This window comes from Hemitrygon akajei, chromosome 6 (assembly GCF_048418815.1).
Source record: "Hemitrygon akajei chromosome 6, sHemAka1.3, whole genome shotgun sequence".
NCBI classification, from domain to species: Eukaryota; Metazoa; Chordata; class Chondrichthyes; order Myliobatiformes; family Dasyatidae; genus Hemitrygon; species Hemitrygon akajei.
In genome coordinates, this window is record NC_133129.1 from 35,359,625 (window position 1) to 35,386,100 (window position 26,476).

General features: G+C 42.7%; 1 protein-coding gene across 3 annotated transcripts in view; it reads left to right on the plus strand.

Annotated features, from left to right (window-relative positions):
• The window catches only part of LOC140728944 (protein WWC2-like), a 241,370-nt gene that overhangs the window by 203,118 nt on the left and 11,776 nt on the right, over positions 1 to 26,476 (plus strand). For all 3 annotated transcript variants that reach the window (XM_073048070.1, XM_073048071.1, XM_073048072.1), the window contains 9 exons: positions 47 to 152; positions 2,466 to 2,546; positions 4,442 to 4,528; positions 6,252 to 6,444; positions 12,927 to 13,091; positions 16,132 to 16,232; positions 17,268 to 17,439; positions 19,863 to 20,027; positions 24,150 to 24,242. In XM_073048070.1, coding sequence (XP_072904171.1) covers positions 47 to 152; positions 2,466 to 2,546; positions 4,442 to 4,528; positions 6,252 to 6,444; positions 12,927 to 13,091; positions 16,132 to 16,232; positions 17,268 to 17,439; positions 19,863 to 20,027; positions 24,150 to 24,242 — 1,163 coding nt within the window. The remainder of the gene's footprint in view (positions 1 to 46; positions 153 to 2,465; positions 2,547 to 4,441; positions 4,529 to 6,251; positions 6,445 to 12,926; positions 13,092 to 16,131; positions 16,233 to 17,267; positions 17,440 to 19,862; positions 20,028 to 24,149; positions 24,243 to 26,476) is intronic.

Genomic DNA, 26,476 nt, shown 5'->3' on the forward strand with positions numbered 1-26,476 from the left:
TCGAAGTTCTGAAAAGGTTGATGAGAACTATCTTTTCTGTTTTCAGGTGTTGATTTACAACGAGGAGAAGGAAAAGTGGCATGTGTTTCAGCTGCGGTCTCTGACGAATCGGTTGCTGGAGACAGTGGAGTTTACGAGGCCTCTGTCAAACGGTATGCACCTTTTGCTCCATACTTCACTGAGCTTTACACATATAATCATCATGAAGGGCTTTGGTAGGTTTAATAGTTGGAAGCTGTTCCCATTATCTGGTGGCTCAAAGACGAGGAGCATTGCTTTAAAATTTTCTACAAAAGACACAAGTTAGAAGGGAAAAAAGTGTGTTTAATTCAGATAAAGTTATGACCTGGAACTCACTGACTTTAAGAGTGAAACAGAATTACAGTGAGCTTTCAAAGGGGTGCAGTATCAGACTGGCTCTTGCAGCACTCTGGGAAATGAGTGGGAAAACAATATTAATGATTTGTTCTAGGAGGAGGCAACGAAGTCTCAATGGATCAGATGGCCTTCTTTTGAGCTACATTTCTACAGATTTATGATTCTAAATATTAATAATTTTTAGTTGTACACTGTGAGTTGAAATTTCTTTTGGTTAAAATGTCAGTGCAGTGGGTGTGTTATTTTACATCCATCTACCACTAATCCATTTATTCCCTTAAAGAGGAGTCACGGGTAGAGAGGGTGGTGAAGGTGGCTTTTGGCATTCTGGTCTTCATCACTTAAGGAATCGAGCACAGAAGTTGGGATGTTATGTTGCAGTTGTACAAGACACTGGCAAGGCCAGACTTTGAAATGCTACGATCATTCCTGGTCACACCAATATAGGAAAGAGGCCATCAAGCTGGAAAGAGTGCAAAAAGGACCTACGAGGATTTTGCCAGGACTTGAGGAACTGGATTACAGACGGAAGTTGAGTAGGCTAGGACTTTATTCCTTGGAGCATCAGTGGCTGAGAGGTGGTCTCATAGAGGAGTATGAATTCAGGAGAAGCATAGTAGAGGGAAGGCACACAATCTCTTCCCCAGGGTTTATCAATCAAGAACTAGAGGGCATAGGTTTAGGGAGAGAGGGGGAAAGATTTAATAGGAAACCAAGGAGCAACATTTTGACACAAGGGGTGTACTTACATGAAACAAGTTGACTCTGGTTGAGGGAGGTACAATTACAACATTTAAAAGATATCTGGACAGGTACCTGGATAGGTAGTGCAGTGGTTAGCACAGCGCTTTACAGTACCAGCAACCTAGTTTCAATTCCCACCACTATCTGTGAGGAGTTTGTACGTTCTCCCTGTGACCACGTGGGTTTTCATCAGGTGCTCTGGTTTCCTCGCACAATCCAAAGATGTACAGGTTGGTAGGTTAATTGGTCACTGTACATTGTCCCATGATTAGGCTAGGGTTAAATAGAGATTGCTGGGCAGCACGGCTTAAAGGGCCAGAAGGGCCTATTCAATCAACAATGAACAATGGGTCAAACGCGGGCAATGGAACCACCTTGGATGGGCATCTTGGTTGGCATGGACCAGTTTCTATGTTGTATGACTCTGACTCTATTGCTGTTCAGATCCTGTACCAATCATGATCTATTTTCATCTCTTCCCCACATCCACTTGCTGACCCTCAGCTATATCATCTGAAAAGACCCGGAGATCCATTTGTATGTTGATGACATACCACCACCTCTCTTAATGACAGCAGTGTCTAATAAATGATGCTTTATGATTAGAAATTGTCGTTGTTGCCTTCTTAAACTGATACATGGTGTTTACTAAGCCTATTGGGAGTCAATCACGTTCATGTGAGATAGGTGCTGCATAGATGCCAACGTTCTTTCTAGTTTCTTTCCAATACATGGCTCTGTCTCCCTATAACATAGAATACATTTCTAACTTGCACGTTAAAGGACAAATGGGTTACTTAGCTTTGTCTTATGAGTAGAAAATGAGGAAAAGTTTAGTTGGATAGGCAGGATCTTTGGAGGAAGAAGTGGAGTTAATCATTAAAGCTGATGATCTATTGTTAAAGCTCACTAATCGGCCGAGTATTTCCAGTATTGTACTATCTAAAATTCATGAGTGGCATTTAACTCCCAGAGTGTAACTTATAAACATTTGAATTGAATTGACTTTATTACTTACATCCTTCACATACATGAGAAGTAAAAATCTTGACGTTATGTCTCCGTCTAAATGTGCAATTTATAGTAATTCATAATAAATAGTATGTACAACAGAACAGTCAATATAGCATAGAAATACAACTGTATCAGTGTGAGTTAATCATTCTGATGGCCTGGTGGAAGAAGCTATCCTGGAGCCTGTTGGACCTGGTTTTTATGCTGCAGTACCATTTATTGCTGAAATTTAACCTGTCATTTATAGTTATCTTAATGTTCCCAAGTCTCATTGTCATCTTGTTTAGTTTGTAATTGCTCCTAGCTTAAGTATTATACTCTTCTGTTAGGCCAAGTGAAATGGAAGATGCTATTTATGATGAAGATGAGGCTTCCACATTAGAAGCACCTCAAATTCAGATTGGACTGAAGTAAGTGAGTTTTAAAAAAATATATATAGCTGAAAATGTAACTGGTGTTTCTTTATCCTTTTGCATCTTATTTCTATCAGATTTCCTCTTCGTTAACTCCTTTCTCATGAGGTCACTAAATCAGATGGTACAGCTTTAGCAACATGTATTTCTACCTCGCGTCTCTTGCAGTCTGTGTGGAGTTTGCACCTTCTTTCTGTGACTGTATGTACTCCTTTGATGTGCTCTGGCTTTTTCCTTTGCAAGTATTTTTGAAAGGATTTAGTTACAAAGACCCACAAATTTCTACAGATGTACTTTGGAGAGTATTTTAACTGGCTGCATCACAGTCTAAGATGGTGGGTGGGGTGGGGGTGGTGGCTACAGCACAGGATTGAATAAGCTACAGAGAGTTGTAAATTCAGTCAGCTCCATCATGGGCATGAGCCTCCATAGTATCCAGGACATCTTCCAGATGTGATGCCTCAAAAAGGTGGCCATCATTAAGAACCCCTTCTCATTGCTATCATCAGAAAGGAGGTACAGAAGCCTAAAGGCACACACTCATTGATTCAAGAACAGCTTCTTCCCCTCTGCCATCCAATTTTTGAATGGACATTGAACCCATGAACACTATCTCACTGTTTTTTATTTCTATTCTTGCACTCCTTATTTAATTTAACTATTTAATATATATGCTGCAATTCATATTTGTTTCTATTATTGTGTGTTGCATTACACTGGGGCTGCAAAGACAGCAAATTTCATGACATACGCCTGCGATATTAAACTTGATTCTGATTCCTACATCCTTAAAACATGCTGGCTGCCAGCTTAATTGGAAAATGTAACTTAACCCTTGTGTAGTTGGTTGGTACAAGAATCAGAGGGAGGTGAATGCACACCTCAGAGAGAATAGACTAAAAGACCATATGGCTGCCCACATTATCTGGGCCTTTTATAACCTTATACACCTTCTTAAATTGGATCTTATACTCACAGCCCTCTATCACAGGCTATTGTGGTATTGACTGAAACTTTGCTTGCTTTTATATTTGACACTGGGGCCTGTACTCACTTTTAGTCAACTTTAGTGATGATACACTCATAGGCCACTTTATTAGGTACGCCAGTATGCATGCGCGTTAATGTAACTATCTAATCAGTCAATCATGTGGCAGCAAATCAATGCATAAAAGGATACAAATACATTCAAGAGGTTCAGTTGCTGCTCAGACCAAACATCAGAATGGGGAAGAAATGTGATCCAAGTGATTTTGACCATGGAATGATTTCTGGTGCCAGATGGGGTGGTTTGAGTATCTCAGAAACTGGGATCTCTTGGGATTTTCATACACAGAAGTCTCTAGAGTTTACAGAGAATGATGTGGAAAAAAAATCAGTGAGCAGCAGTTCTGTGGGTAAAAATGCCTCAGAGAGGTCAGAGGAAAGTGGACAGGCAGGTTCAAGCTAACAGAAAGGCAGCAGTAACTCAAATACCATGTGTTACAGCAGTAGCGTTCAGAAGAGCATCTCTGAACACACAACACATTGAATCTTGAAGTGAATAGGTTACAGCAGCAGAAGACCATGAACATACAGAAATATACTCAGTGGCCACTTTATTATGCACCTCTTGTTAATAGCTGCCTCTTTAAGGTCACTGCAGGCAACTGGAGTACGTCTGTATCTGCCTCAGCTAGGATGATCTAACCCAGAGCTTGACTGAGGTCAGCCTTAGAATAAACCAAAAACCATACATGTTGTAAACATTTAACAAAAGAGGCAGCATCTGTGCAGAGAGAAAAGCTATGATATTTTCAGTCTAAAACATTTTTATTGACTGTGCCAATTTTGTCTGGTGACTATTTCAATGTTGAATGATCTGTTGATTTATTAAACTTTGCCTACAACAGGTATGATCCCACCAATGGAAGTTTTATTATAATTGTCATACAGCTGAGAAATCCGACTGCTCTACTTGTGCCCCCTGGAGGTAAAGTGTAAGTATTGGCCTCTGTGAAGACCCATTCGGCTTACTTTGTTTAAGACAGAGCCAGATTAAGCTCAAGACGACAATAAATTGGTAAATTGTTTTTTTTTTGTCACATGTACCAAGGTACAATGTGAAAGTTTGTTTTGCAGATCATTTCAGGCCATCAGTGCACTGAGGTAGTACTAAGGAAAACAATAACAGAATGCAGAATAAAGTGTAACGGGTACAAAGAGAGTGCTGCACAGGTTCAAGTCCATAATGAGGTGGATCATGAAAACTTAGAGCACAGCCTTGAATTTGTCCTCCAGAAAATCTCTTGTGGTGACAGCTTGGAACTGAGTGATTGGCTTGGATGAGGATACTGTTCATCTGAGCTCACATATAAAGCAGGCCAGTTAAGAGCAACAGTGCAACCTGCACAATCTGCTGGAGGAACTCAGCAGCCCGGGCAGCATCCGTGGGAGTGAATGAACAGTCGACGTGTTGGGTCGAGACCCTTATTCAGCACTACATGAGTGACAGAGTTCCTCACTGTTGCGTACAAGTTTCGTCGACCCGTTAGAGAAAGGATGTAGGGGCTTTGAGAAGGGTGCAGAAGGTGTTTACCAGGATTAGAGGGCATGAGGTTGGAGAAACTTGGGTTGTTTTCTCTGGAGTGTCCGAAGCTGAGCAGTTTATGAAAGGTATAGATAGGGTAGACAGAATCTTCTTCCCAGGGTACAAATGTCAAGTACTCGAGGACATGCATTTAAGTGAGAGGGGGATACTTTAAGGGAAATGTGCAGTACAGAGAATGGCAAGTACCTGGAACAGACTGCCAGCAGGCATGGTGGTGTCTAAGAGGCTGTTTGTAATGAGCTATTCGGGCCTCTGTGGGGCACCAGAGAATGCTGGGCTCTGACGTTTTAAGAGCACCAGAATTGGTTAATTGTTTTTTAGTGAGAGTTGTTAATCGTTCAGCGTTCCTTGTGTTTTTCTCAAGCAGCTCGCTGTTTGTAGTGCAGTCTCCTGGTGCCTCTGTTTAAGCTTAAGTTTATTTTGACGGGCTCAGGGATTCCGTGTTACTTGTATTATTTAAGCGGATGCCCGATTAGTGCTAATCATGGGGTCCTAGTTTTGAGAATGTTACTTCTCGCAGCGTTGCTCAGCTGAGCCACCGATGTGCTTTTGGAATTACTATGAAGAAACTCTCACTGTTGTCTCCACCTTGGAGTCTGCCTTTCCGCCGCACTTGCGTTCCGATGTTGCCAGCACACGTCATGGCCCTGTCAGATGCACGAATATGCAAGGAATGGAAGGATATAGATCATGTCCAGGCAGAAGAGAATCCATTTAATTTGACATCCTGTTCAGAACAGAAATTGTGGGCTGAAGGGCCTGTTCCTGTGCAGCACTTTTCTTGTTCTGTGTTTTAGAGAATATTCAGTGATCCAGTGCTTTCACATTCACGATTACTGATACTAGCTTTTTACTTCAGATTTATTTAATTCTTTAAATTAAACATCCACGGCTGCTGTAATGAGATCTGTGCTGCAGATCAATAGTTCACTCTGCTGAATATCTGTGGAATTCCACCCTTGAATGGAAAATAGAGAAAAAGGGAATTAAAACTAAATGGAGATAAATCCTATTCAGACAAATGTTCTTTGCTGATCTGACCTTGTCACCGGTTATTAAATCTTTAATAATTTCAGTCCTTTGTGTAAATGTTTGATCACTCAATCCCGCAGGTATATCAGAGCCGCTTTGCTTCCAAGTTCGTGCGACTCCAGCAGCCTGTTCCGCACAAAGGTTCACAGTGTTGCAGAGACTCTCGTCTTCAAAGAGGTATTCAGGGTAGCCATTACCCAAGTGGCTTTGCATCAGAAGACACTGCGAGTGGATGTGTGCACTGTGGGGAAGACACAGGTGGAGGATTGTCTGGTGAGAAATGAAGAAGCTCAATTAAGATTATTGCACAGTCATTAGATCATGAGACTATCAATGATCTCCAGACAGATTCCAAGGAAGTTCACGTAGCAGCCTGAGAAATGTGCACAGTTAATGCTGGGACAAAAACAACTGAAATTCAAAACAAAATTAGGCAACTTTGAGCAGGAAGCAGCAAAGAAGGTATTTATAGACGATAGACAATAGGTGCAGAAGTAGACCATTCAGCCCTTCGATCCTGCACCGCCATTCTGAGATCATGGCTGATCATCTACTGTCAATACCCAGTTCCTGCCTTGTCCCCATATCCCTTGATTCCCCTATCCATAAGATACCTATCTAGCTCCTTCTTGAAAGCATCCAGAGAATTGGTCTCCACTGCCTTCTGAGGCAGTGCATTCCAGACCCCCACAACTCTCTGGGAGAAGAAGTTTTTCCTTAACTCTGTCCTAAATGACCTACCCCTTATTCTCAAACCATGCCCTCTGGTACTGGACTCTCCCAGCATCTGGAACATATTTCCTGCCTCTATCTTGTCCAATCCCTTAATAATCTTATATGTTGCAATCAGATCCCCTCTCAATCTCCTTAATTCCAGCGTGTACAAGCCCAGTCTCTCTAACCTTTCTGCGTAAGACAGTCCGGACATCCCAGGAATTAACCTTGTGAATCTATGCTGAACTTCCTCTACAGCCAGGATGTCCTTCCTTAACCCTGGAGACCAAAACTGTACACAGTACTCCAGGTGTGGTCTCACCAGGGCCCTGTACAAATGCAAAAGGATTTCCTTGCTCTTGTACTCAATTCCCTTTGTAATAAAGGCCAACATTCCATTAGCCTTCTTCACTGCCTGCTGCACTTGCTCATTCACCTTCAGTGACTGATGAACAAGGACTCCTAGATCTCTTTGTATTTCTCCCTTACCTAACTCTACACCATTCAGATAATAATCTGCCTTGCTGTTCTTACTCCCAAAGTGGATAACCTCACACTTATTCACATTAAACGTCACCTGCCAAGTATCTGCCCACTCACTCAGCCTATCCAAGTCACCCTGAATTCTCCTAACATCCTCATCACATGTCACACTGCCACCCAGCTTAGTATCATCAGCAAACTTGCTGATGTTATTCTCAATGCCTTCATCTAAATCGTTGATGTAAATCGTAAACAGCTGTGGTCCCAATACCGAGCCCTGTGGCACCCCACTAGTCACCACCTGCCATTCCGAGAAACACCTATTCACCGTTACCCTTTGTTTTCTATCTGCCAACCAGTTTTCTATCCATGTCAATATCTTCCCCCCAATGCCATGAGCTCTGATTTTACCCACCAATCTCCTATGTGGGACCTTAACAAATGCCTTCTGAAAATCGAGGTACACTACATCCACTGGATCTCCCTTGTCTAACTTCCTGGTTACATCCTCGAAAAACTCCAATAGATTAGTCAAGCATGATTTGCCCTTGGTAAATCCATGCTGGCTCGGCCCAATCCTATCACTGCTATCTAGATATGCCACTATTTCATCTTTAATAATGGACTCTAGCATCTTCCCCACTACTGATGTTAGGCTGACAGGACGATAGTTCTCTGTTTTCTCCCTCCCTCCTTTCTTAAAAAGTGGGATAACATTAGCCATTCTCCAATCCTCAGGAACTGATCCTGAATCTAAGGAACATTGGAAAATGATTACCAATGCATCTGCAATTTCCAGAGCCACCTCCTTTAGTACCCTAGGATGCAGACCATCTGGACCTGGGGATTTGTCAGCCTTCAGTCCCATCAGTCTTCTCATCACCGTTTCCTTCCAAATGTCAATCTGTTTCATTTCCTCTGTTACCCTTTGTCCTTGGCCCATCCATACATCTGGGAGATTGCTTGTGTCTTCCCTAGTGAAGACAGATCTAAAGTACTTATTAAATTCTTCTGCCATTTCTCTGTTTCCCATAACAATTTCACCCAATTCATTCTTCAAGGGCCCAACATTGTTCTTAACTATCTTCTTTCTCTTCACATACCTAAAAAAGCTTTTGCTATCCTCCTTTATATTCCTGGCTAGCTTGTGTTCGTAACTCATTTTTTCTCCCCGTATTGCGTTTTTAGTTAAGTTCTGTTGTTCCTTAAAAATGTCCCAATCATCTGTCCTCTCACTCACCTTAGCTCTGTCATACTTCCTTTTTTTTAATGCTATGCAATCTCTGACTTACTTTGTTAACCACTGTGGCCCCTTTCCACCCTTTGAATCCTTCCTTCTCCAGGCGATGAACTGATTTTGCATCTTGTGCATTATTCCCAAGAATACCTGCCATTGCTGTTCCACTGTCTTTTCTGCCAGGATATCCGTCCAGTTAACTTTGGCCAGCTCCTCCCTCATGGCTCCATAGTCTCCTTTGTTCAACTACAACACTGACACCTCCGATCTGCCCTTATCCTTCTCAAATTGCAGATAAAAACTTATCATATTATGATCACTACCTCCTAATGGCTCCTTTACTTCAAGATCGCTTATCAAATCCTATTCATTACACAACACTAAATCCAGAATAGCCTTGTTCCTGGTCGGCTCTTGTACAAGCTGTTCCAAGAATGCATCCCGTAGGCACTCTACAAACTCCCTATCCTGGGGTTCAGCACCAACCTGATTCTCCCAGTTCACCTGCATGTTGAAATCCCCCATAACTACTGCAACATTACCTTTGCCACATGCCAATGTTAACTCTCTATTCAACTTGCACCCAATATCCATGCTACTGTTTGGTGCCCTGTAGACAACACCCATTAGGGTCTTTTTGCCCTTACTGTTCCTCAGTTCTATCCACACAGACTCTACTTCTCCTGATCCTATGTCCCCCCTTGCAAAGGACTGAATCTCATTCCTCACCAACAGGGCCACCCCACCCCCTCTGCCCACATTTCTGTCCCTACGATAGCACGTATACACTTGTACATTCATTTCCCAGGTCTGATCTCCCTGCAGCCATGTCTCCGTTATCCCAACAACATCATAGTTACCCATTCGCACCTGAGCTTCAAGCTCATCCACCTTATTTCTGACACTTCGTGCATTCAGATATAGAATTTTTAGCCCATCTCTCCTCTCTCTGTTTAAATCGCTGCCTATTGTGCTTAACCCAGCTCCCCAAACTCCCATTGGGCTATACGCCCCTTGAATTTTGTTGTTCTTCATAAATTTACTTATTCTTTCTGCACATTTAACTCCATGTTCTGTCAGACCATCTCTCTGTACATGTGTCCTCCTTATCACTTGTTCCGCCTCACCTTTCTCTACTACACACTTAATATTCCGGAACCGTGTAGTCCCCACCTGTCCTTTATTCTTCATCTCGCTATCCTCTCTCGCATTCTGGATCCCTGCCCCCTGCAAATTTAGTTTAAACCCCCCCAAGCAGCACTAGCGAACTTTCCTGCAAGAATGTTAGTACCGCTCCAGTTCAGGTATAAACCGTCCCGTCGGAACAGATCCCACCTTCCCTGGAACAAAGCCCAATTATCTAAAAACCTGAAGCCCTCCCTCCTGCACCATCCTCTCAGCCACGTATTAATCTGTATAATCCTCCTGTTCCTTGCCTCACTCGCATGTGGCACAGGTAGCAATCCTGAGATTATTACCCTGGAGGTCCTGCCCTTCAGCTTTGCGCCTAACTCCCTGAACTCACTACGCAGGACCCCCTCACTCATCCTACCCACGTCATTGGTCCCTACATGGACCACAACATCTGGGTTCTTGCCCTCCCTCCCAAGAATAACCTGCACCCGATCTGAGATGTCCTGGACCCCGGCATCAGGGAGGCAACATACCATCCAAGACTCCCGATCTTCCCCACAAAATCTCTTATCTGCCCCCCTGACTATAGAATCCCCTATCACTACCACTCTCTTCTCTTCCTTCCTCCCGTTCCTAGTCAAGGGTCCAACCTCAGTGCCAGAGACAGGACCACTGCAACTTGTTCCTGGTAGGTCATCCCCAACAACAGTATCCAAAACGGTATACTTATTGTTGATGGGAACGGCCACAGGGGTGCTCTGCTCTCTCTGTCTGCTCCCCCTGCCTCTCTTGACTGTCACCCATTTGTCTACCTCCTGTCTTTTCGGTGTGACTACCTCCCGATAACTCTTATCTATCTCTGCCTCTGCCTCCCGAATGATCCGTAGTTCATCCAGCTCCTGCTCCAATTCCCTAACTCGGTCTGATAGGAGCTGCAGCTGGATGCACCTTTTGCAGGTGTGGTCATCAGGGACAACTGTGTTGACCCTGACCTCCCACATACTGCATACGGAGCACACCACTGCTCTAACTGTCTCCCCCATTACTTGATCCCAGATTAGTCAGAATAAATGAAAAAAGTACCTACCGACCTTACCTTTTTTACCTCAGCAAGCACGTACTCAGGCTCACTGATTTCCTCTCACCGAAGTCCCCTTGCACCAAAGCCCGCTGAGCCAAAACCCAGCACTCCGCTGCCCGCTCCTAAAAGTGGGCCTCTTTTTAAACCCCGCGCTCGCCGCTGACGTCACCCGCGCCTGCGCAGTTTTACCTTCCTCCTCAGGTACTGTCCAGGTAGGTCCGCCGGTCTTGGCCTACCTACAACGGCTGATCCTCCGATCTCCAGTCGTCCGTCAACCTCGAGCACTCCTTGCTCCCGCTCCGCTGCCCGCACCGACAGCGTTGTTGCTTGTGTTCCCAAATGTAGCAGCAGGCTGCTGTCAAGAAGCGGATGAGGTAAACTTGCACAGTTTGAGCCTCAGTTCTGTGCAGTCCCACACTCCAAGAATATCTCTGGGAAGTTCCTTCCCATACTCTTGAAATTTCAGAAAGGCTGCAGAAATCCCATGGAAATATACTGTGTGTACTTTGCAGTTGCAGAAATTTTATATTTATAAGTACATTTTGCTCCATCTATTGCTTGGTTTTACTAAATTGTACTATGTTTCTGTCATTTATGTGCCTGGATGTTCATTTAGCTACAATGAAGCCACATCATTCACAAAAATGAAGATGGTAGCTTCACTTTGGTACATGGTACACCCTCATGACAAACATGGGGCAAGGACTGTTTGTGAAGAGTTGACAGTTTCACATATAACATGCTGTGAAAAGATTTGACTGCTGTTCATGCCACATTGTGGACACAGTCCTCTGGGCCTGCAGTGCCTACAGTTATAGAAGGTGGAGCTCGTAATTTGTCAGGAGGTCCGTCAGATGGTACAGGAAGGCAGAGCTCCTTTCTGAAGGCTGGTCAAACCTACACTTAGGAGTATCCATCTTGTTGGCTGTAGCCAAAGAGAAACGACCATGAGGAAACACCTCCACAGGTTTATTCTGCAATCGGACAGAGGCTATCAGAGGCACAGATTTGGTTGTTGGTAGGCAGTGTTCACTTGAGAAGATATCAGAATTAAGTATGTCATATAAATTGCTGTTTCATGGCAGTGGTGCAGTGCTAGACATAATGGGTTATTTATGATGAGGAAAAATAAATAAGCAAGCAAAGCAACAATTCAATGAATGAAAAGTGTGAAAGGGGAATAGTTGGGGTAGTGTTAACCATTCAGGATTCCATTAGTGGAGGGAAGAAGCTATTCTGAAAACACTGAGCGTGCACCTTCGGGCTGCTGTACCTCCTCTCCGATGGGAATAATGAGTAGAGGCTATGTCCTGGACGATGAGGATCCTTCACGATAGATGCCACCTTCTCGAGTCACCGGCCTTTCCAGATGACCTCCGGTGGGGAAGGTTGTGCCCTTGATGGAGCTTGTGATCCTCTGCAGCCTCTTTCAATCCAGCACAATGGAGCCTCCATACCGGTCAGAATGCTCTCCGTTGTTGCTGGAGTCTTTGTTAACGCACTAAATCTCTTCAAACTCCCAAGTTTAGCCCCTGTGCATCAGTGTGTTGGGTTCCGTATAGATTCTACTGAGTGGAATCTCAGTAGATATTCTACTAAATTCTACTGAGACATTGCTGCTTCAGTTGCTTTTAAATGATCTTATATATATTTATTTATTGAGCTTTAGCACGGAATAGGTCCTTCTAGCCCTTTGGGCCAGATCAGCCAGCTATCCTCAGATTTACTCCTAGCCTAGTCATGGGACATGAACCAGATCACCCAGCAATCCCCCGATTTAGTCATGGGACAATTTTACAGTTAAGCTACAGGAATCCAGACCAGCCGGAGAAAACGCACATGGTTATGGCGAGAATGTATAAACCTGCAGGCAGCAGCGGGGCTGAACTCGGGTCACCCGTACTGTAAAGCGTTGTGCTACCGGGTCACCCCTTCTATGCTTTTTTGAGAAGATGTGATAAAGAGACGTTAAAAAAAAGGCCAAGGTTTCTTGTGTAAGTCTGTCTACTGAATGTGTTGTGTGGGAATAATAAGAAAATATTGCACTAAAGGTATTACAACTGTGGTCTGATCACTTTCAGCCTGACAATGTCTTTTCTTCAAAAGGCTGGGACCCAAATCAGTCTGGCAGACCTCTCCAGCAAGGGGGAGACTTCCACCAGCTGGTACAACATGCTGCATTACAGGAGCATGAATATTCATAATCCAAAGAACAGAGCACAAAGAAAAGAAGCCTTTCTCACGCCGCAACCTTGCAGTACTGTAGACAAGGTACAGTTTATTTGCGATGAAGTGGGTTTAATAGGAGCATTACAATGAGCTGAGTTGAGGTAATCTCCAACCTGCTCAATTTCTCCAACATCTGGTAACTTCTCACCCCTCCCCTTCTCTCTTTCTCCATTCCACATTAGGGTTCCCTTCTCACCCCCTCTTCCGTTCACCTGCCCATCACTGCTGTCTAGTGTGCCTCCTCCTTCCCATTCTCCCGCAGTCCACTGTCCCATCCTATGAGACTACCACTTCTTCAGCCCTTTATCTCTTCCAACTATCACCTTCCAGCTTCTCACCACCCACCTACTTTCCCCCTCACCTGGTTCCACCTATCACCTGCCCGTTTGTTCTCCTTCTGTCCCCCACGTTTATATTCTGGCTTTGTCCCCCTTCCTTTACAGTTCTGATAAAGGGTCTTGCACTGAAATGTCGACTGTTAATTCCTCTCCAAAGATGCTGCCTAATCGGCTGAGTTCCTCCTGCATTTTGTGTGTCACACTAGATTTCCAGCATCTGCAGAATTTCATGTTTATGATTTCCTCCTAGTTCCTTTGTACATTTTTGAGATTATTTGTGGCCTTCCTTGAAAAGGAAGAACCAAAGTATGTATTTAATTGTTCTGCATTTTCTTTGTTCCCGATTATATCTATATTGTTTTTGCTAACATTTAATCTTCACACAATGACAAAGGATTTTGATGTTCTTTGCAGGATTATTCTCATACTTCATCTTTGCCCTCTTGTTTTTGTCATATGTTGAATGCAAAACAGCTACCAATCCTCAGATTCCTCTCTGGGTCTAACAGTATTACTAATTTCCTTGATCATCTAGCCTTCTTTGCCGACTATGTTTTTGCACCAGACAGGAATGAATAAATGTTCTAATTCACGTATGCATTCTTTAAATATTGACCTTCACCAACCTGCTGTCATCTCCAATCTAGCACTATCAATTCACATTTCATGTCTTGGTAGATTCCTTCTGCCAAACAGGTACTGAGGAATCCCAAATGAGTCTGCAAAACACAAACATGAAGAAATCTGCAGATGCTGGAAATTCAAGCAACACACACAAAATGCTGGTAGAACGCAGCAGGCCAGGCAGCATCTATAGGAAGAAGTACAGTCGACGTTTCGGCCCGAGACCCTTCGTCAGGACTAACTGAAAGAAAAGATAGTCTGCAAAACCTCGTTTTATTTATTTATTGAGATACAGTGTGAAATATGCCCTTCTGGCCCTTTGAGGTATACCACCCAGCAGTCTCCAATTTAACCCTCTCCTAATCATGAGACAATTTACAATGACTAATTAACATGCTAACTGGTACGTCTTTAGACTGTGGTTGGACACCAGAGCACCTGGAGGAAACCCACACAGTCATGGGGAGAACATACAAACTCCTTACAGGCGGGGACGTGAATTGAACCCGGATCACTGGTACTTTAAAGCATTGTGCTATCCATTATGCTACCGTGCTACACACGGTAATGATTTCTAATCATCAAAATAAAAATCAGATGCTGGGTCTATGTTTTTAGAAAATGACTCAAACATTCAACAGGTCACACAACACCTATGGAAAATTGAAAATGAAAAAGTTGATTGTTATGTACACAAGTACATTATGAAAAGGAAAATAGAATTAATGCTTCAGGCTGACAAACATTCATGAATAAATTGAATTACTTATATTTTCTGGTATCCAGTTGGTAAAGGGGGACTAAAATAGATGTTGTGATATGATATCTATAAACACTATGGAGCCAAATACCCATTTTTTGGCTATGTAGTTTATCTCACTGCTATTGCATAGTTCAGCTATCAGGTTTTGGAGATGGAATGTTAGTGTTAGGAAAGTACAATTAAATGCTCATAAAGCAGACACAAAGTGTCTCTATTTCTTGTACTTCCTGAAGAATATTTTAATGACAGATTTTTCCTTGTAGTAGGATCCAAAATGCTTAGCTCTGACAATTCTTAAGAAACACAAATTATATGCGTAGCAGATGCCCAAATCAATAATTTTCAAGATATGAGAAAAATAGTCATGTTTGCACATGCACACACCTACCACGCTCCCCAGCTAATAGGATTCACCTGCCGCTCATTCCAGACTCATCACCTGTAGCCTATTCAACCCCAGTTCTCACTCATTGAACCAGCCAGCCTCAATCAGTTGCTCCTAGCCTTCAATTTACCTTGTTGCCTGTTGTGTTTAATTTCTGTTTTTCTTGTTGTGTGGCAGCTTGAGGCTTGTTATTTTGCGATTTATTAGTAAAGTGATCGTTTACTTCTACATTGTCTCCACTGCTCTGCTTTTGGGTCAAGCCTTCTCTATATTTCCTGACAAATAGTGCTGCTCCCATGCCCTTTCTTACTAAATATTGGCATTGCAACCTGATATAGCCCCTACGGTGGTGGATGGATGGGGGATGGGGGGGGGGGGGGGAATGATTGATTTTCTCATTAAATAATGGCTCAGTATTTGATCTAATAGCTAGATGACATTTGGCAAAATAAAGAGCATGTTTGTTCAAAGGCGCAGTTGAACTTATAGCAGCATTGATTTATTCAATATCAGATGGGAAATATAAAGAAAACCACCCAGAACATTATGAGGTTTAATTGTCTCACAAAAAGATGTATAGCAGTTATTAGGTACCGTGATACTAGGTACTTCAAGCTGAATACTGCAGAATTTCTGCTAGTACTCTGAGTGTCTGATGAATTTGCCTGGTACGCTTCTTTAGATAAAATTACAAATGACATTACCGAGGTATATCTTTGTAATTTAAACATCATGAGTAATTGCTATTAGCAGAAACCTCAGTTAATTATAACCTGTATACAGCAGGGACAGTGTACGTCATTATTGAAAATGTTTTGGTGAGTTGCCATTTACTTGCCACTCAAGTACCAATTTCTGCTTGACCCACAATATTGTGCCGACCATGTAACCTGCTCTAGAAACTGCCTAGAATTCCTTAAATGCCTTGAATTCTTTCACTTCCAACTCCTTTCTTCTCTTTGAACCCAATAGGACGCTGTGTCCGCACTGCTGGAGAGGACATCTGTTGAGCTGCAGGCAGTGGAGCAGGAACTAGCTACTGAAGACAGAGAGGCCTTACGAGGCGAGGAGTGGTACTGTAATCCTTGTGGTATTATCTTTATCTTTTACAGTTTATCTTTACAGTGGAGCGTTCTTCAAAGAGTACTCACTAAATTCGCAACATAACTTCAGTGGGAAGTTAGTGGTACAGTTTCTGGACCGTAAAGCTAATTTTTTTTTTTGTCCAGAACCACAGAATCATAGAACATAGATGAGTACAGCACAGGAATGGGCCATTTGGTCCACAATGTTGTGCTGAACCAGCTAAAAATCAAAAATACTGACACACTAATCCCTCCCACCTACACCATGTTCAAATCCCTCCATCTTCCTTACATCCATGTGCCTATCCAAATGTCACTTAAAAACCCCTGATGTATTTGCCTCTACCACCATGCCAGGCAGCTCATTCCAGGCATCAACTTGCATTTTCTTGCAGAACCACTTTGTAATTATCTGAAAAGATGGACCTTGGATAAAATCCAGTCCACAATATATGCTGAGCTTTTCATTGCTAAGCCACTGCCCTGGGGAGGTGTAGAGTTAAAGAACGGGTATTCTCAAGGGGAAGGGGGAAAATGAAACTGCAGTGATTTTATTGGCATTACCCTTTTAATTAAGTGCTTTCACATCCTCTATCTGGAATTGCTCTGTTACAATTTGTTGTCAAGAGGACGGCCAGTTAGAAACCAGTCCTGATGCTGGTGATGTCCTTTATGTGGGCAGGCCACAAAAAGCAGAAATGGAATGTGGGGTATCCAGCAAGTTGTGGGGTAAATAATCTGTGTTTGGGCTTCAGACCACATTATAAACAGCAGCGATACTTACATTTGGTCAATGAATCTGTTATCATTGTACGATGAGACTTGCAATTTATAATATTTGCCAAGGTCTTTTATCATCATGTAATTACTATGAAGAGGCTACATCAAAGAACTTGGCCCTATTGTTGTTTACGCTCCATCCGTACCTGTTAAAGATACAGTAACTCCTCATCCATCTGTCCAATTGTGCGTTGGAATCCTGTGACAACCTATAAAATGGTTATAAATTGTTGTTAAATGTAGGCTACAGATGCTGGTGGAAGATAGCACTGAGGCACAGGATGAAGGAGATAACGTTAGCAAGGAGGTGGAGGTAGAAGAGGATACGGCAGAACCGGCTGAGTTTGAAGATGCTCCTCAGATTGTGACCGAAGAAGAAAGTGTTGGTGTGACAGAGGCTGCAATACCAATTCTGGTAGGGATGTTTAGACCATAAGATCATAAAATATAAGAGCAGAATTAGGCCATTTGGCCCAATGAGACTGCTCCACCATTTGATCGTCGCTGATTCATTATCCCTCTCAACCCCATTCTCTTGCCTTCTGCCCGTAAACTTTGACACACTCATTAATTAAGATCCTATCAACTTCAGTTTTAAGTATACCCAATAACTTGGCCTCCACAGCTGTCAGTGGCAATGAATTCCATGAATTCACCAACCTCTGGCTAAAGAAATTCCTCCTTATCTCAGTTCTAAAGTGTCCTTGTATTCTGAGGTTGTGTCCTGTGGTCCTAGATTCCCCCACAATTGGTAACATCCCCTCCATGTCCACTCTATCTAGGCCTTTCAATATTTGATAGAATTCAATGAGATCCCCGCTCATTCTTCTAAACTCCAGTAAGTACAGGTGCAGAGCTATCAAACACTTCTCATGCATTAACCCTTTCATTCCCGGGGTCATTCTCGTGAACTAATTTTTAAGTTTACCCTTAAAAGTTCAGTCACATGGTCAAGTACTCTTTGCATTGGGCATGATGATATATCATTTGTCCACTACTCTCCCCAACAAAATATAATGGCAGTTACTTCTCACATTATGATATAACAACTACAATTTTTTGAGAAAATTGAATTGAAGGTGACAGGGAAAGAAACTATAAATTAAAGTCCTAGAAGGCATACTTTGACTACATGCTGTATCTAATGAGTTGTTACATAATTGTGCACCAGAAACTTAGCTGCCTCCAAGAGGACCACAACCTTGTTGTGGTTTGGATACTTCCATGCCTCAATGACCTGGAGAGCTATGTTGGCTGAAGTCAGGGCTTTATGCTATGGCTCGGTAAGGTCACCCATGCCAAACAGGTCAAAAGGTAGAGGCCCGACAAACAGTAGTCCACCAGTCCTCCAGATTTGGGGGTTCAGCTCAGGGCTAACGACCCTGACTGGTAAAACAAAATTGTTACAAAATCAACAATGAAGAATCCTTCTACATCTGAGTTCGATGGTATTCCTGAGTCTTCACCTGTGACTTGCATGATGGATGGTAGTGAAAACTGAGGGGAAGCTACTGACACGATGTAGGAAGCCGTAAGCTCTGCCAGAGATAGAGGATCTTCATTGCTGCCCTAAACGCTAGAGGCATAACAGGCAGTAAGAAGAAGAATAACTTAGCTGAGGAAAAGTTCAGAATGTGTCAAATTTAGCATTCATCAGAATTAAAATCATGCAAAATAGAAACAGGCTTTCACACATTGGTTCTGTGTTTAATATTGTGTGAATGCCAGTAAGAATTAGCAAACCAGGCTTAAGACTCCCAATTGCCTGAAGATGACTTGACCTCAGCATCTGAGCACCTTGTATATGAATTGCAATCCCTGCATCAGTTCATTTCACCAGTATTCAGTGGCTTTGAGTAAAGTTTTAGCTGCTTCTCCCGAAATGATCTACATTGCACCCTTGGGCAAGAGGAATTGTCTGAAAATCAGTATTGCATTTAATTTTAAGCCATCTAAGTCAAGTCAAGTCACTTTTTATTGTCATTTCGACCATAACTGCGGGTAGAGTATACAGTAAAAACGAGGCAACGTTTTTCAGGACCATGGTGCTACATGAAACAACACAAAAGCTACACTGAACTACGTAAAAACAACACAGAAAAAAAACTGCACTGGACTACAGACCTACCCAGGACTGCACAAAAAATGCACAAAACAGTGCAGGCATTACAATAAATAATAATAAACAAGCCAATAGACACAGTAGAGGGCAGTAAGTTAGTGTCAGTCCAGGCTCTGGGTATTGAGGAGTCTGCTTCTCTGGGAAAGGACTCTGCAAGGCTAGCCACTCCCATTGTTGTTTTGGTAGCAAGCATTACTTCCCTCTTCTCACCTACCTATCACCTCCCCTGGGGCCACTTCTCCTTTCCTTTCTCCTATGGTCTGCTCTCCTCTTCTATCAGATCCCTTCTTCTCCAGCCTTTCCATTTCCTACCATTTGGCTTCACCTATTACTTTCTATCTATTCTCCTTCCTCTCCACACCTTCCCCCTTCTCAGTTCTGAAGAAGGGTATCGGCCCAAAACATCAACTGTTTATTCATGTCCATAGATGTTTCCTGAATTGCTGCGTTCTTCTAGTGTTTTATGCATATTGCTTTGGATTTCCAGAATCCACAGACGGTCTCATGTTTATATTTGCATTGCTGTATTTGCTCTGTTGTTTCCAGAGAATCATCTCTCTGTTGGCTTCAGGTCTTTATGATTTTATCTAACACTGTAGAGCCTGCACTTGGTAAAGCTAATTGCAACATCGATTTTTGGTGAACTGTATTTTGAGTGCTTCTCGTAATTGCCACTGACCAGCTTCTGACAGAATGTTTTTACCCCTTGTGCGCAGGTGGACAAAGAAATTAATACAGATGAAGCTATGGCTGAGTGTGTGGCTGTTAGGCCAAAGGACAGGACCAACCTGAATAACAGGCAACAGCATTTTGTGAGGAACAGCATGATAGTAAGATCTCAGACCTTTTCTCCAGGAGAAAGAAACCAATATATTTGCAGGGTAAGAAAATCATTATCAATATACTGTTGGCAACCCTTATAATTCAGTCCATTTGTTCAATCAATCTGATGTCATGCCCCCTAGTGGTAAGGATGAATGATGCTGGTGCACAATTTCTGTACTCTTCAAACATGGACAAAGTTCAAAGTAAAAAGTAAATTTGATATCAAAGTACCGTACATATATCTCACCATATACAACCCTGAGATTTCTTTTGTTGCGAGCATTTACAGTAAGTACAAGAAACACAATAGAATCAATGAAGGAACATACTCAACTTGAAGGATAAGCAACGGATATGCAAAAAACAACAAACTGTGCAAATGCAAAAAGAAAAAAAGAAATAATAATAATAAATAAATAAGCAATAAATTTCGAGAACATGAGATGAAGCATCCTAGAAAGGGAGTCCATAGGTTGTGAGAAAAAAGTTCAGTAAAGGGGTGAATGAAGTTCAGTGAAGTTATCCCCCCTGGTTGAGAGGTAATAACTGTTCTGAACCTGCTGGTGTGTGCACTGAGGCTCCAATACCTTCTTCCTGATGGTAGCGGCAAAAAGAGAGCATGACCTGGATGGTTGGGGTCCTTGATGAATGCTGCTTTCCTGCGACTGCGCTCTGTAGATGTGCTCAATGGTGGGAAGAGTTTACCCGTAATGGACTGGGCCGTATCCGTTACTTTTTTATAGAATTTTCCATTCAAGGGCATTTATGTTTCCATACCAGGCTGTTATGCAGCCAGTCAATATACTCTCCACCACACATCTATAGAAGTTTGCCAAAGTTTTAGATGTCATGCCGAGTCTTCACGAACTTCCAAGAAATTAGAGGCACTGTTGTGCTTTCTTCATAATGTTTCTTGCGTGCTGGACCCAAACAGATCCTCTGAAATAATAATACCGAGGAATTCAGAGTTGCCTTCCCACTCCTCCTCTGATCCCCAATGAGGACTGGCTCAAGGACCTCCAGTCTCCTCCTCCTGAAGTCAACAATCAGCTCCTTGGTCTTGCTGACATTGAGTAAGAGGTTTTTGTTGTGATGCCACCCAGCCAGATTTTCTGCCTCCCTCCTATATGCTGATTCGTCGCCACCCTCAATTTGGTCAATGGCGGTGGCATCGTCAGCAGACTTAAATATAGCATTGGAGCTATGGTTAGACTCAAAAGTAATAAGTATCAAACGAGTAGAGCAAGGGGCTAAGCACACTGCCTTGTGGTACACTGTTGCTGATGGAGATTGTGGAGGAGATGTTGTTGCCAATCTGAACTGACTGGGGGCTTCAAGTGAGGAAATTGAGGATCCAGTTGCATGAAGAAGTATTGTGGCCATGGTCTTGAAGCTTATTGATTAGTGAGGTTGAGTCTGCGGACAAGTGTGTGAATGCACAGCTACCATGAAACTCTTACTTGCAGCGGCAACACAGGGACATAGCATCATAACATTTCATCATATAAACAGCATTCACAAAATAGACATAAATTAGACCCAATCCTTTGGTACATTTACAGTCTGTTTACAACTCATTCTGAGTATTTTCTTATTTGCATGATCTGTCTTTTGCACATTGGTTGTCAGTATTTGTTTATGTATATTTTTCATAAATGATATTGTATTTCTTTATTTTATTGTAAATGCCCGCAAGAAAATGAATCTCAAGGTGGTATATGGAAAATTACATACACAATAACAAATTCTACTGTGATTCTGACTTTGACTTTGACATGCTAAATGTCTTTGACCTTCAAAGAGAGTAAAGACATGGGCACGCTCTCTTTGTGATTGCGTTTATCTGCTGGGCCCAGGAGTGTGCAAGCTTTCAATTTGTTCTTATAAATTCATTCAAGTTTGTCTTATCTGTGCTGTGCAATATAATGGAACTTGGAGAATATCCCAAAGGTTACAATTTTTTAACAGTATCAAAATCAATTTAAAATCAATACGGTTGAATGATGTACACAATTTCACAGTAGAGCTATTATTTTGAGTTTTGATCTATTAGCTGTATGAAACAAGTTACAGTTTGAAAAAATACAGCATTCTGAAATAAGTCTATATTGTATATGAATATAACATGACTTTTGAATAGGATTAGGCTGCTAAACCCGCTCTGAACTATTTCCAAGATATCTATGTACATCTTTCCTTAGATAAAGAACTGTGTACGGTACTCTAGATGTTATCCCACCAATGCCTTATTTTGTATTCAATTCCTCTTGCAATGAACAAAATACTCTACTGACTTTCATAGTTATTTGTTGTTCACGTGTTTTATGAATCATTCACTTGTTCTCACAGATTCCTTTGCACCTCAGAGCTCTACAATCTCATATTATTTAGACAATAAGTTTTTGTATTTTCCTGCCAAAATGGATAATTTTTCATTTTCCCACATTATACTGCATTTGACCTGGTTTATTTTACCTATCACAATTTATATAATTAATACATACACAATTTGATTTTGAAGTTTAATGCACAATCCTTCATGGGGAGGTGGGGGGGGGGGGAGCTGTTCGTGACTCTCACTCTGATATCTATCTCCAGGACCTTACTCTCTCCCTTCCACAGATCCCACGCTCCATCCCATCCCACCCCCAGCCCCAGCGCCATCCTCTACCCTCTTCTCTTTCTCTGAACTCTCTCCCTCTCAGCATTCTCTCTCATCACCCCTTCTGACCACATGCCTCACACCAGCTTCAACTCCTGCCATGTCTTCACCAGCCCCTCCCTCAGTACCCTCCTCACTCCAGATGCTGAGCAACCTGTCCTCAGTGGAGGCCTGTGCTGCATCTCAGTAAGTTCGGAGCTGACATACCATATGGTAAGCTCTTCTTTCATCGCCCCCACCTCTATGCCTATATATTTTTTCGCAATGTCCTCATCTGCTACTGGTGACCATTTCTCCTAACTCCATTTTCCTAACTCCCTGTCTTGGACATCCCCAGCCCCTCTCCTGTTACCCTCACTTGACCTTTCATTTCAAATTGTCAATGCATCATCAACCATCTTGACTTCTCTGCTTCCTTTATCCACTCCAATTGCATAGCACTCCGCATCGATCCCAACCTCATTAACAAACCTGCAGTCAAGGGCAGTGCTGTTGTGGAGCCTCCACCTCGCTCTCAAACATGGTTTTAGACCTCTCCCAAAACCGTGACCCACTGAACACAAGGCCACTGTCTGTTACAGATCTCAAAGCTTCAGGAGATCTCCCCTCCTCAGCCTCTAAACTGATCAATATGTACGAAATGCTGGAGGAACTAGGCAAGTCAGGCAGAAACAATGGGGGGGGGGGGGGTAAACCACTGACATTTTGGGCTGAGACTCTTCATTAGCACTGGAAAGCAAGGGAGCAGAAGCCAGATTAAGAAGAAGTGGGGGGGAGGGGAAGGAGTACAATATGGCAGGTGACAGGTAAAACCAGGTAAAGGGGAAGGTGGATGGTTGGGGGAGAGGGAATGAAGTAAGAAGCTGGGAAGTGACAGGTGGAAGAGGTAAGGAGCTGAGGATGAAGGAGAGGACAGTGGACTATGGAAAAGAGGGAAGGAGGAGAGATGCCGGGGCAGGTGAAGAGAAGGGGTGAGGGGAACCAGAATGGCAAATAGAATAGAATAGCCTCTACCCCACCGCACCCACCGTGCCTGACCCTCTCCTTCCTTACTCCAAGTATATGCATGCAATGATCTTGAGAAATCTTAACCTAATTCCACCAGGCATAGGCCCACAGCACTAAATGCTCCAGAGAAAGAATAGCAAATACACTCCATGATACTGAAAGGAAGGATAGTATATTCATCAAGGTGAGAGTGCCTGAAACCATGGCCTTGCTTCCCTGCAGTAAATGTCCAACATTGTAGTTGCTCTGGCTCACTGGCACTGAATTTCCAAAATGGAGGACAACAGGTGGTCACCACTGTGTTAGGCTCTCCATACAAGTGATCAAGGACATTTTGTTTTATGCTTTAACAAATGTTTCTAGGACAGAATAAAAGTCTGTAGATCACGATGTTTGCTGCTCTCATTTGAAAGTGCTGACTAATGTAACATCTGTTTGTACTTGGATAACATGGACAGCAGATGCAAGCTACTCTGTGGACTTTAATCCTTTTTGTTTATATCAATAGTTGAACCGAAGCGACAGTGACAGCTCCACATTAGCCAAAAGGCCACCTTTTGTGCGCAATGCCACAGAGAGACGAAGCTTGAGAGTTAAAAGGGTATGTCTGGTCAATACTTCATGAAAATGTAAAGAGAGGAAAATGTTGATCATCTTCTTTGGGACTTGTGCACACACATCTGTCACAGAATCTGAGTTAGAATCAATCTCTAGAACAGAGATACAATAGAACCTCAGCAAATGTGTTAAGTCAGTACTGGGCGATGTAATGAGATTGAGGAATTGCAGTGAAGGGCTTGGGCAGTTTGCTTAGCTGTGCTGGAGCACCTTTACTAGAAGAACTATAGCAGTTCAGGAAGGTAGCTTTTCAGCTTTGGGGGCACCATAATAGTGTAACGGTTAGCTGACACTATTATAGTTTGGAGCAATGGAGTTCGGAGTTCAATTCTGATGCTGTCTGTAAGGATTCTGTATGTCTACCTTGTGAGTGTGTGGATTTTCTCTGGGTGCTCCAGTTTCCTACCACGTTCTAAAGAAATACCAGTTCGTAGGTTGATTTATCATTGTAAATTGTCCTGTGATTAGGCTAGGATTAAATATGTGGGTTGTTGGAAGGTGCAGCTCATGGGACTGAAAGGGCATGTCCCACAGTATATCTATAAATAGATACACTACAGTGCATAAGTGTTAGGCACATTTTCACACACTAGGGCGCCTAAGAAATTTGCACAGTACTGAAGTACAAGGGGTGATTGATTAGTTCATGGCCTAAGGTAGAAGGAGTCAATTTTAGAAAACCTAGCACGTTTATTTTTCAACATAGTCCCCTCCTACATATACACACTTAGTCCAGTGGTCGTGGAGCATATGGATCTTGGACCTTCAGAAAGTCTCCACAGCCAAGTGTCCACATGGGTGTTTGAAGTTAATAACTCATCTCCTTCTTCCTTAGGCCATGAACTTATCAATCACCCCTGCTGTGGACACTTTCTGGAGGTCCAAGATCCGTATGCTCCACGGCCGCTGGACTAAGTGTGTAAATGTAGGAGGGGACTGTATTGAAAAATAAATGTGCTAGGTTTAATAAAATTGACTCCTTCTACCTTAGGCCACAAACTTATCAATCACCTATGCTGTGGACACTTCCTGGAGGTCCAAGATCCGTATGCTCCACGGCCGCTGGACTAAGTGTGTAAATGTAGGAGGGAACTGTATTGAAAAATAAATGTGCTAGGTTTAATAAAATTGACTCCTTCTACCTTAGGCCACAAACTTATCAATCACCTATGCTGTGGACACTTCCTGGAGGTCCAAGATCCGTATGCTCCACGGCCGCTGGACTAAGTGTGTAAATGTAGGAGGAGACTGTATTGAAAAATAAATGTGCTAGGTTTAATAAAATTGACTCCTTCTACCTTAGGCCACAAACTTATCAATCACCCCTTGTATTGCACTTTACTGAACCCACAAAAAAACAAATTTCATGATATACGTGAGTGATAATGAACCTGATTCTGATATGGGTCTGTGTTGTGAACTGAGAGTGGGAAGGGGATAGGGAGAGGGGAGGAGGTGGGAAGCACCAGAGAGACGTTCTGTAATGATCAATAAACCAATTATTTAGTAATAAACCTGGTGTCTCAGGGCTAGATGTGTCTGCACACGTGCCACCCATTGCCCTGGCACTCCTGCACCTGCCTCACGCCTGTCCTGCAGCGTTCCACCTTGCCATTGTCACGAATCCCGTGACAAGCTGAAAAGAACCAGCAGAAATGGAACACTGGTTTACTATAAATTAAGACTATATTTATTACTACTATGAATTAATATCATTAAAACCGGATAATACGATACAGGTTATAAACTATTATATATATATTTATCTCCGTAAATGTGTGTGTGTGGATACAAAGATAATAGTCCCGGAGGTAGATATCAGTGTCAGGTAAGTTTAAGCAGTTCAGTTCACTTTGTGTTGCGTCGAGTTGAATTGATGGAGAGAGAGAGAGAGAGAGTTAATTGAGTTATTGTTTAAGTTGGCAGCTTTAGTTGTTCTTGCTTCCGAAGGCTTTAGAGTCACTTTGTGTGAACCCCACACAGACACAGACGGACAGATTCCCTTCTAGGGAACGGTCTACTAACCCACGGCACGGGTTCACCACCAGCAGACCCCCACAGGCAAGCTCTTACCTGCACTGGTAATCACGGGTTGAAATTAATCGGTCCGTGGCCTTCACCCTCGTGGTGGTCTTAAACTCCACCAGTGGTTTCTCGGTAGCTTCCGCACTTCTCCCGTGTTGTGTCTCCTCTGCCATTATCAGACCAACGCCTCAA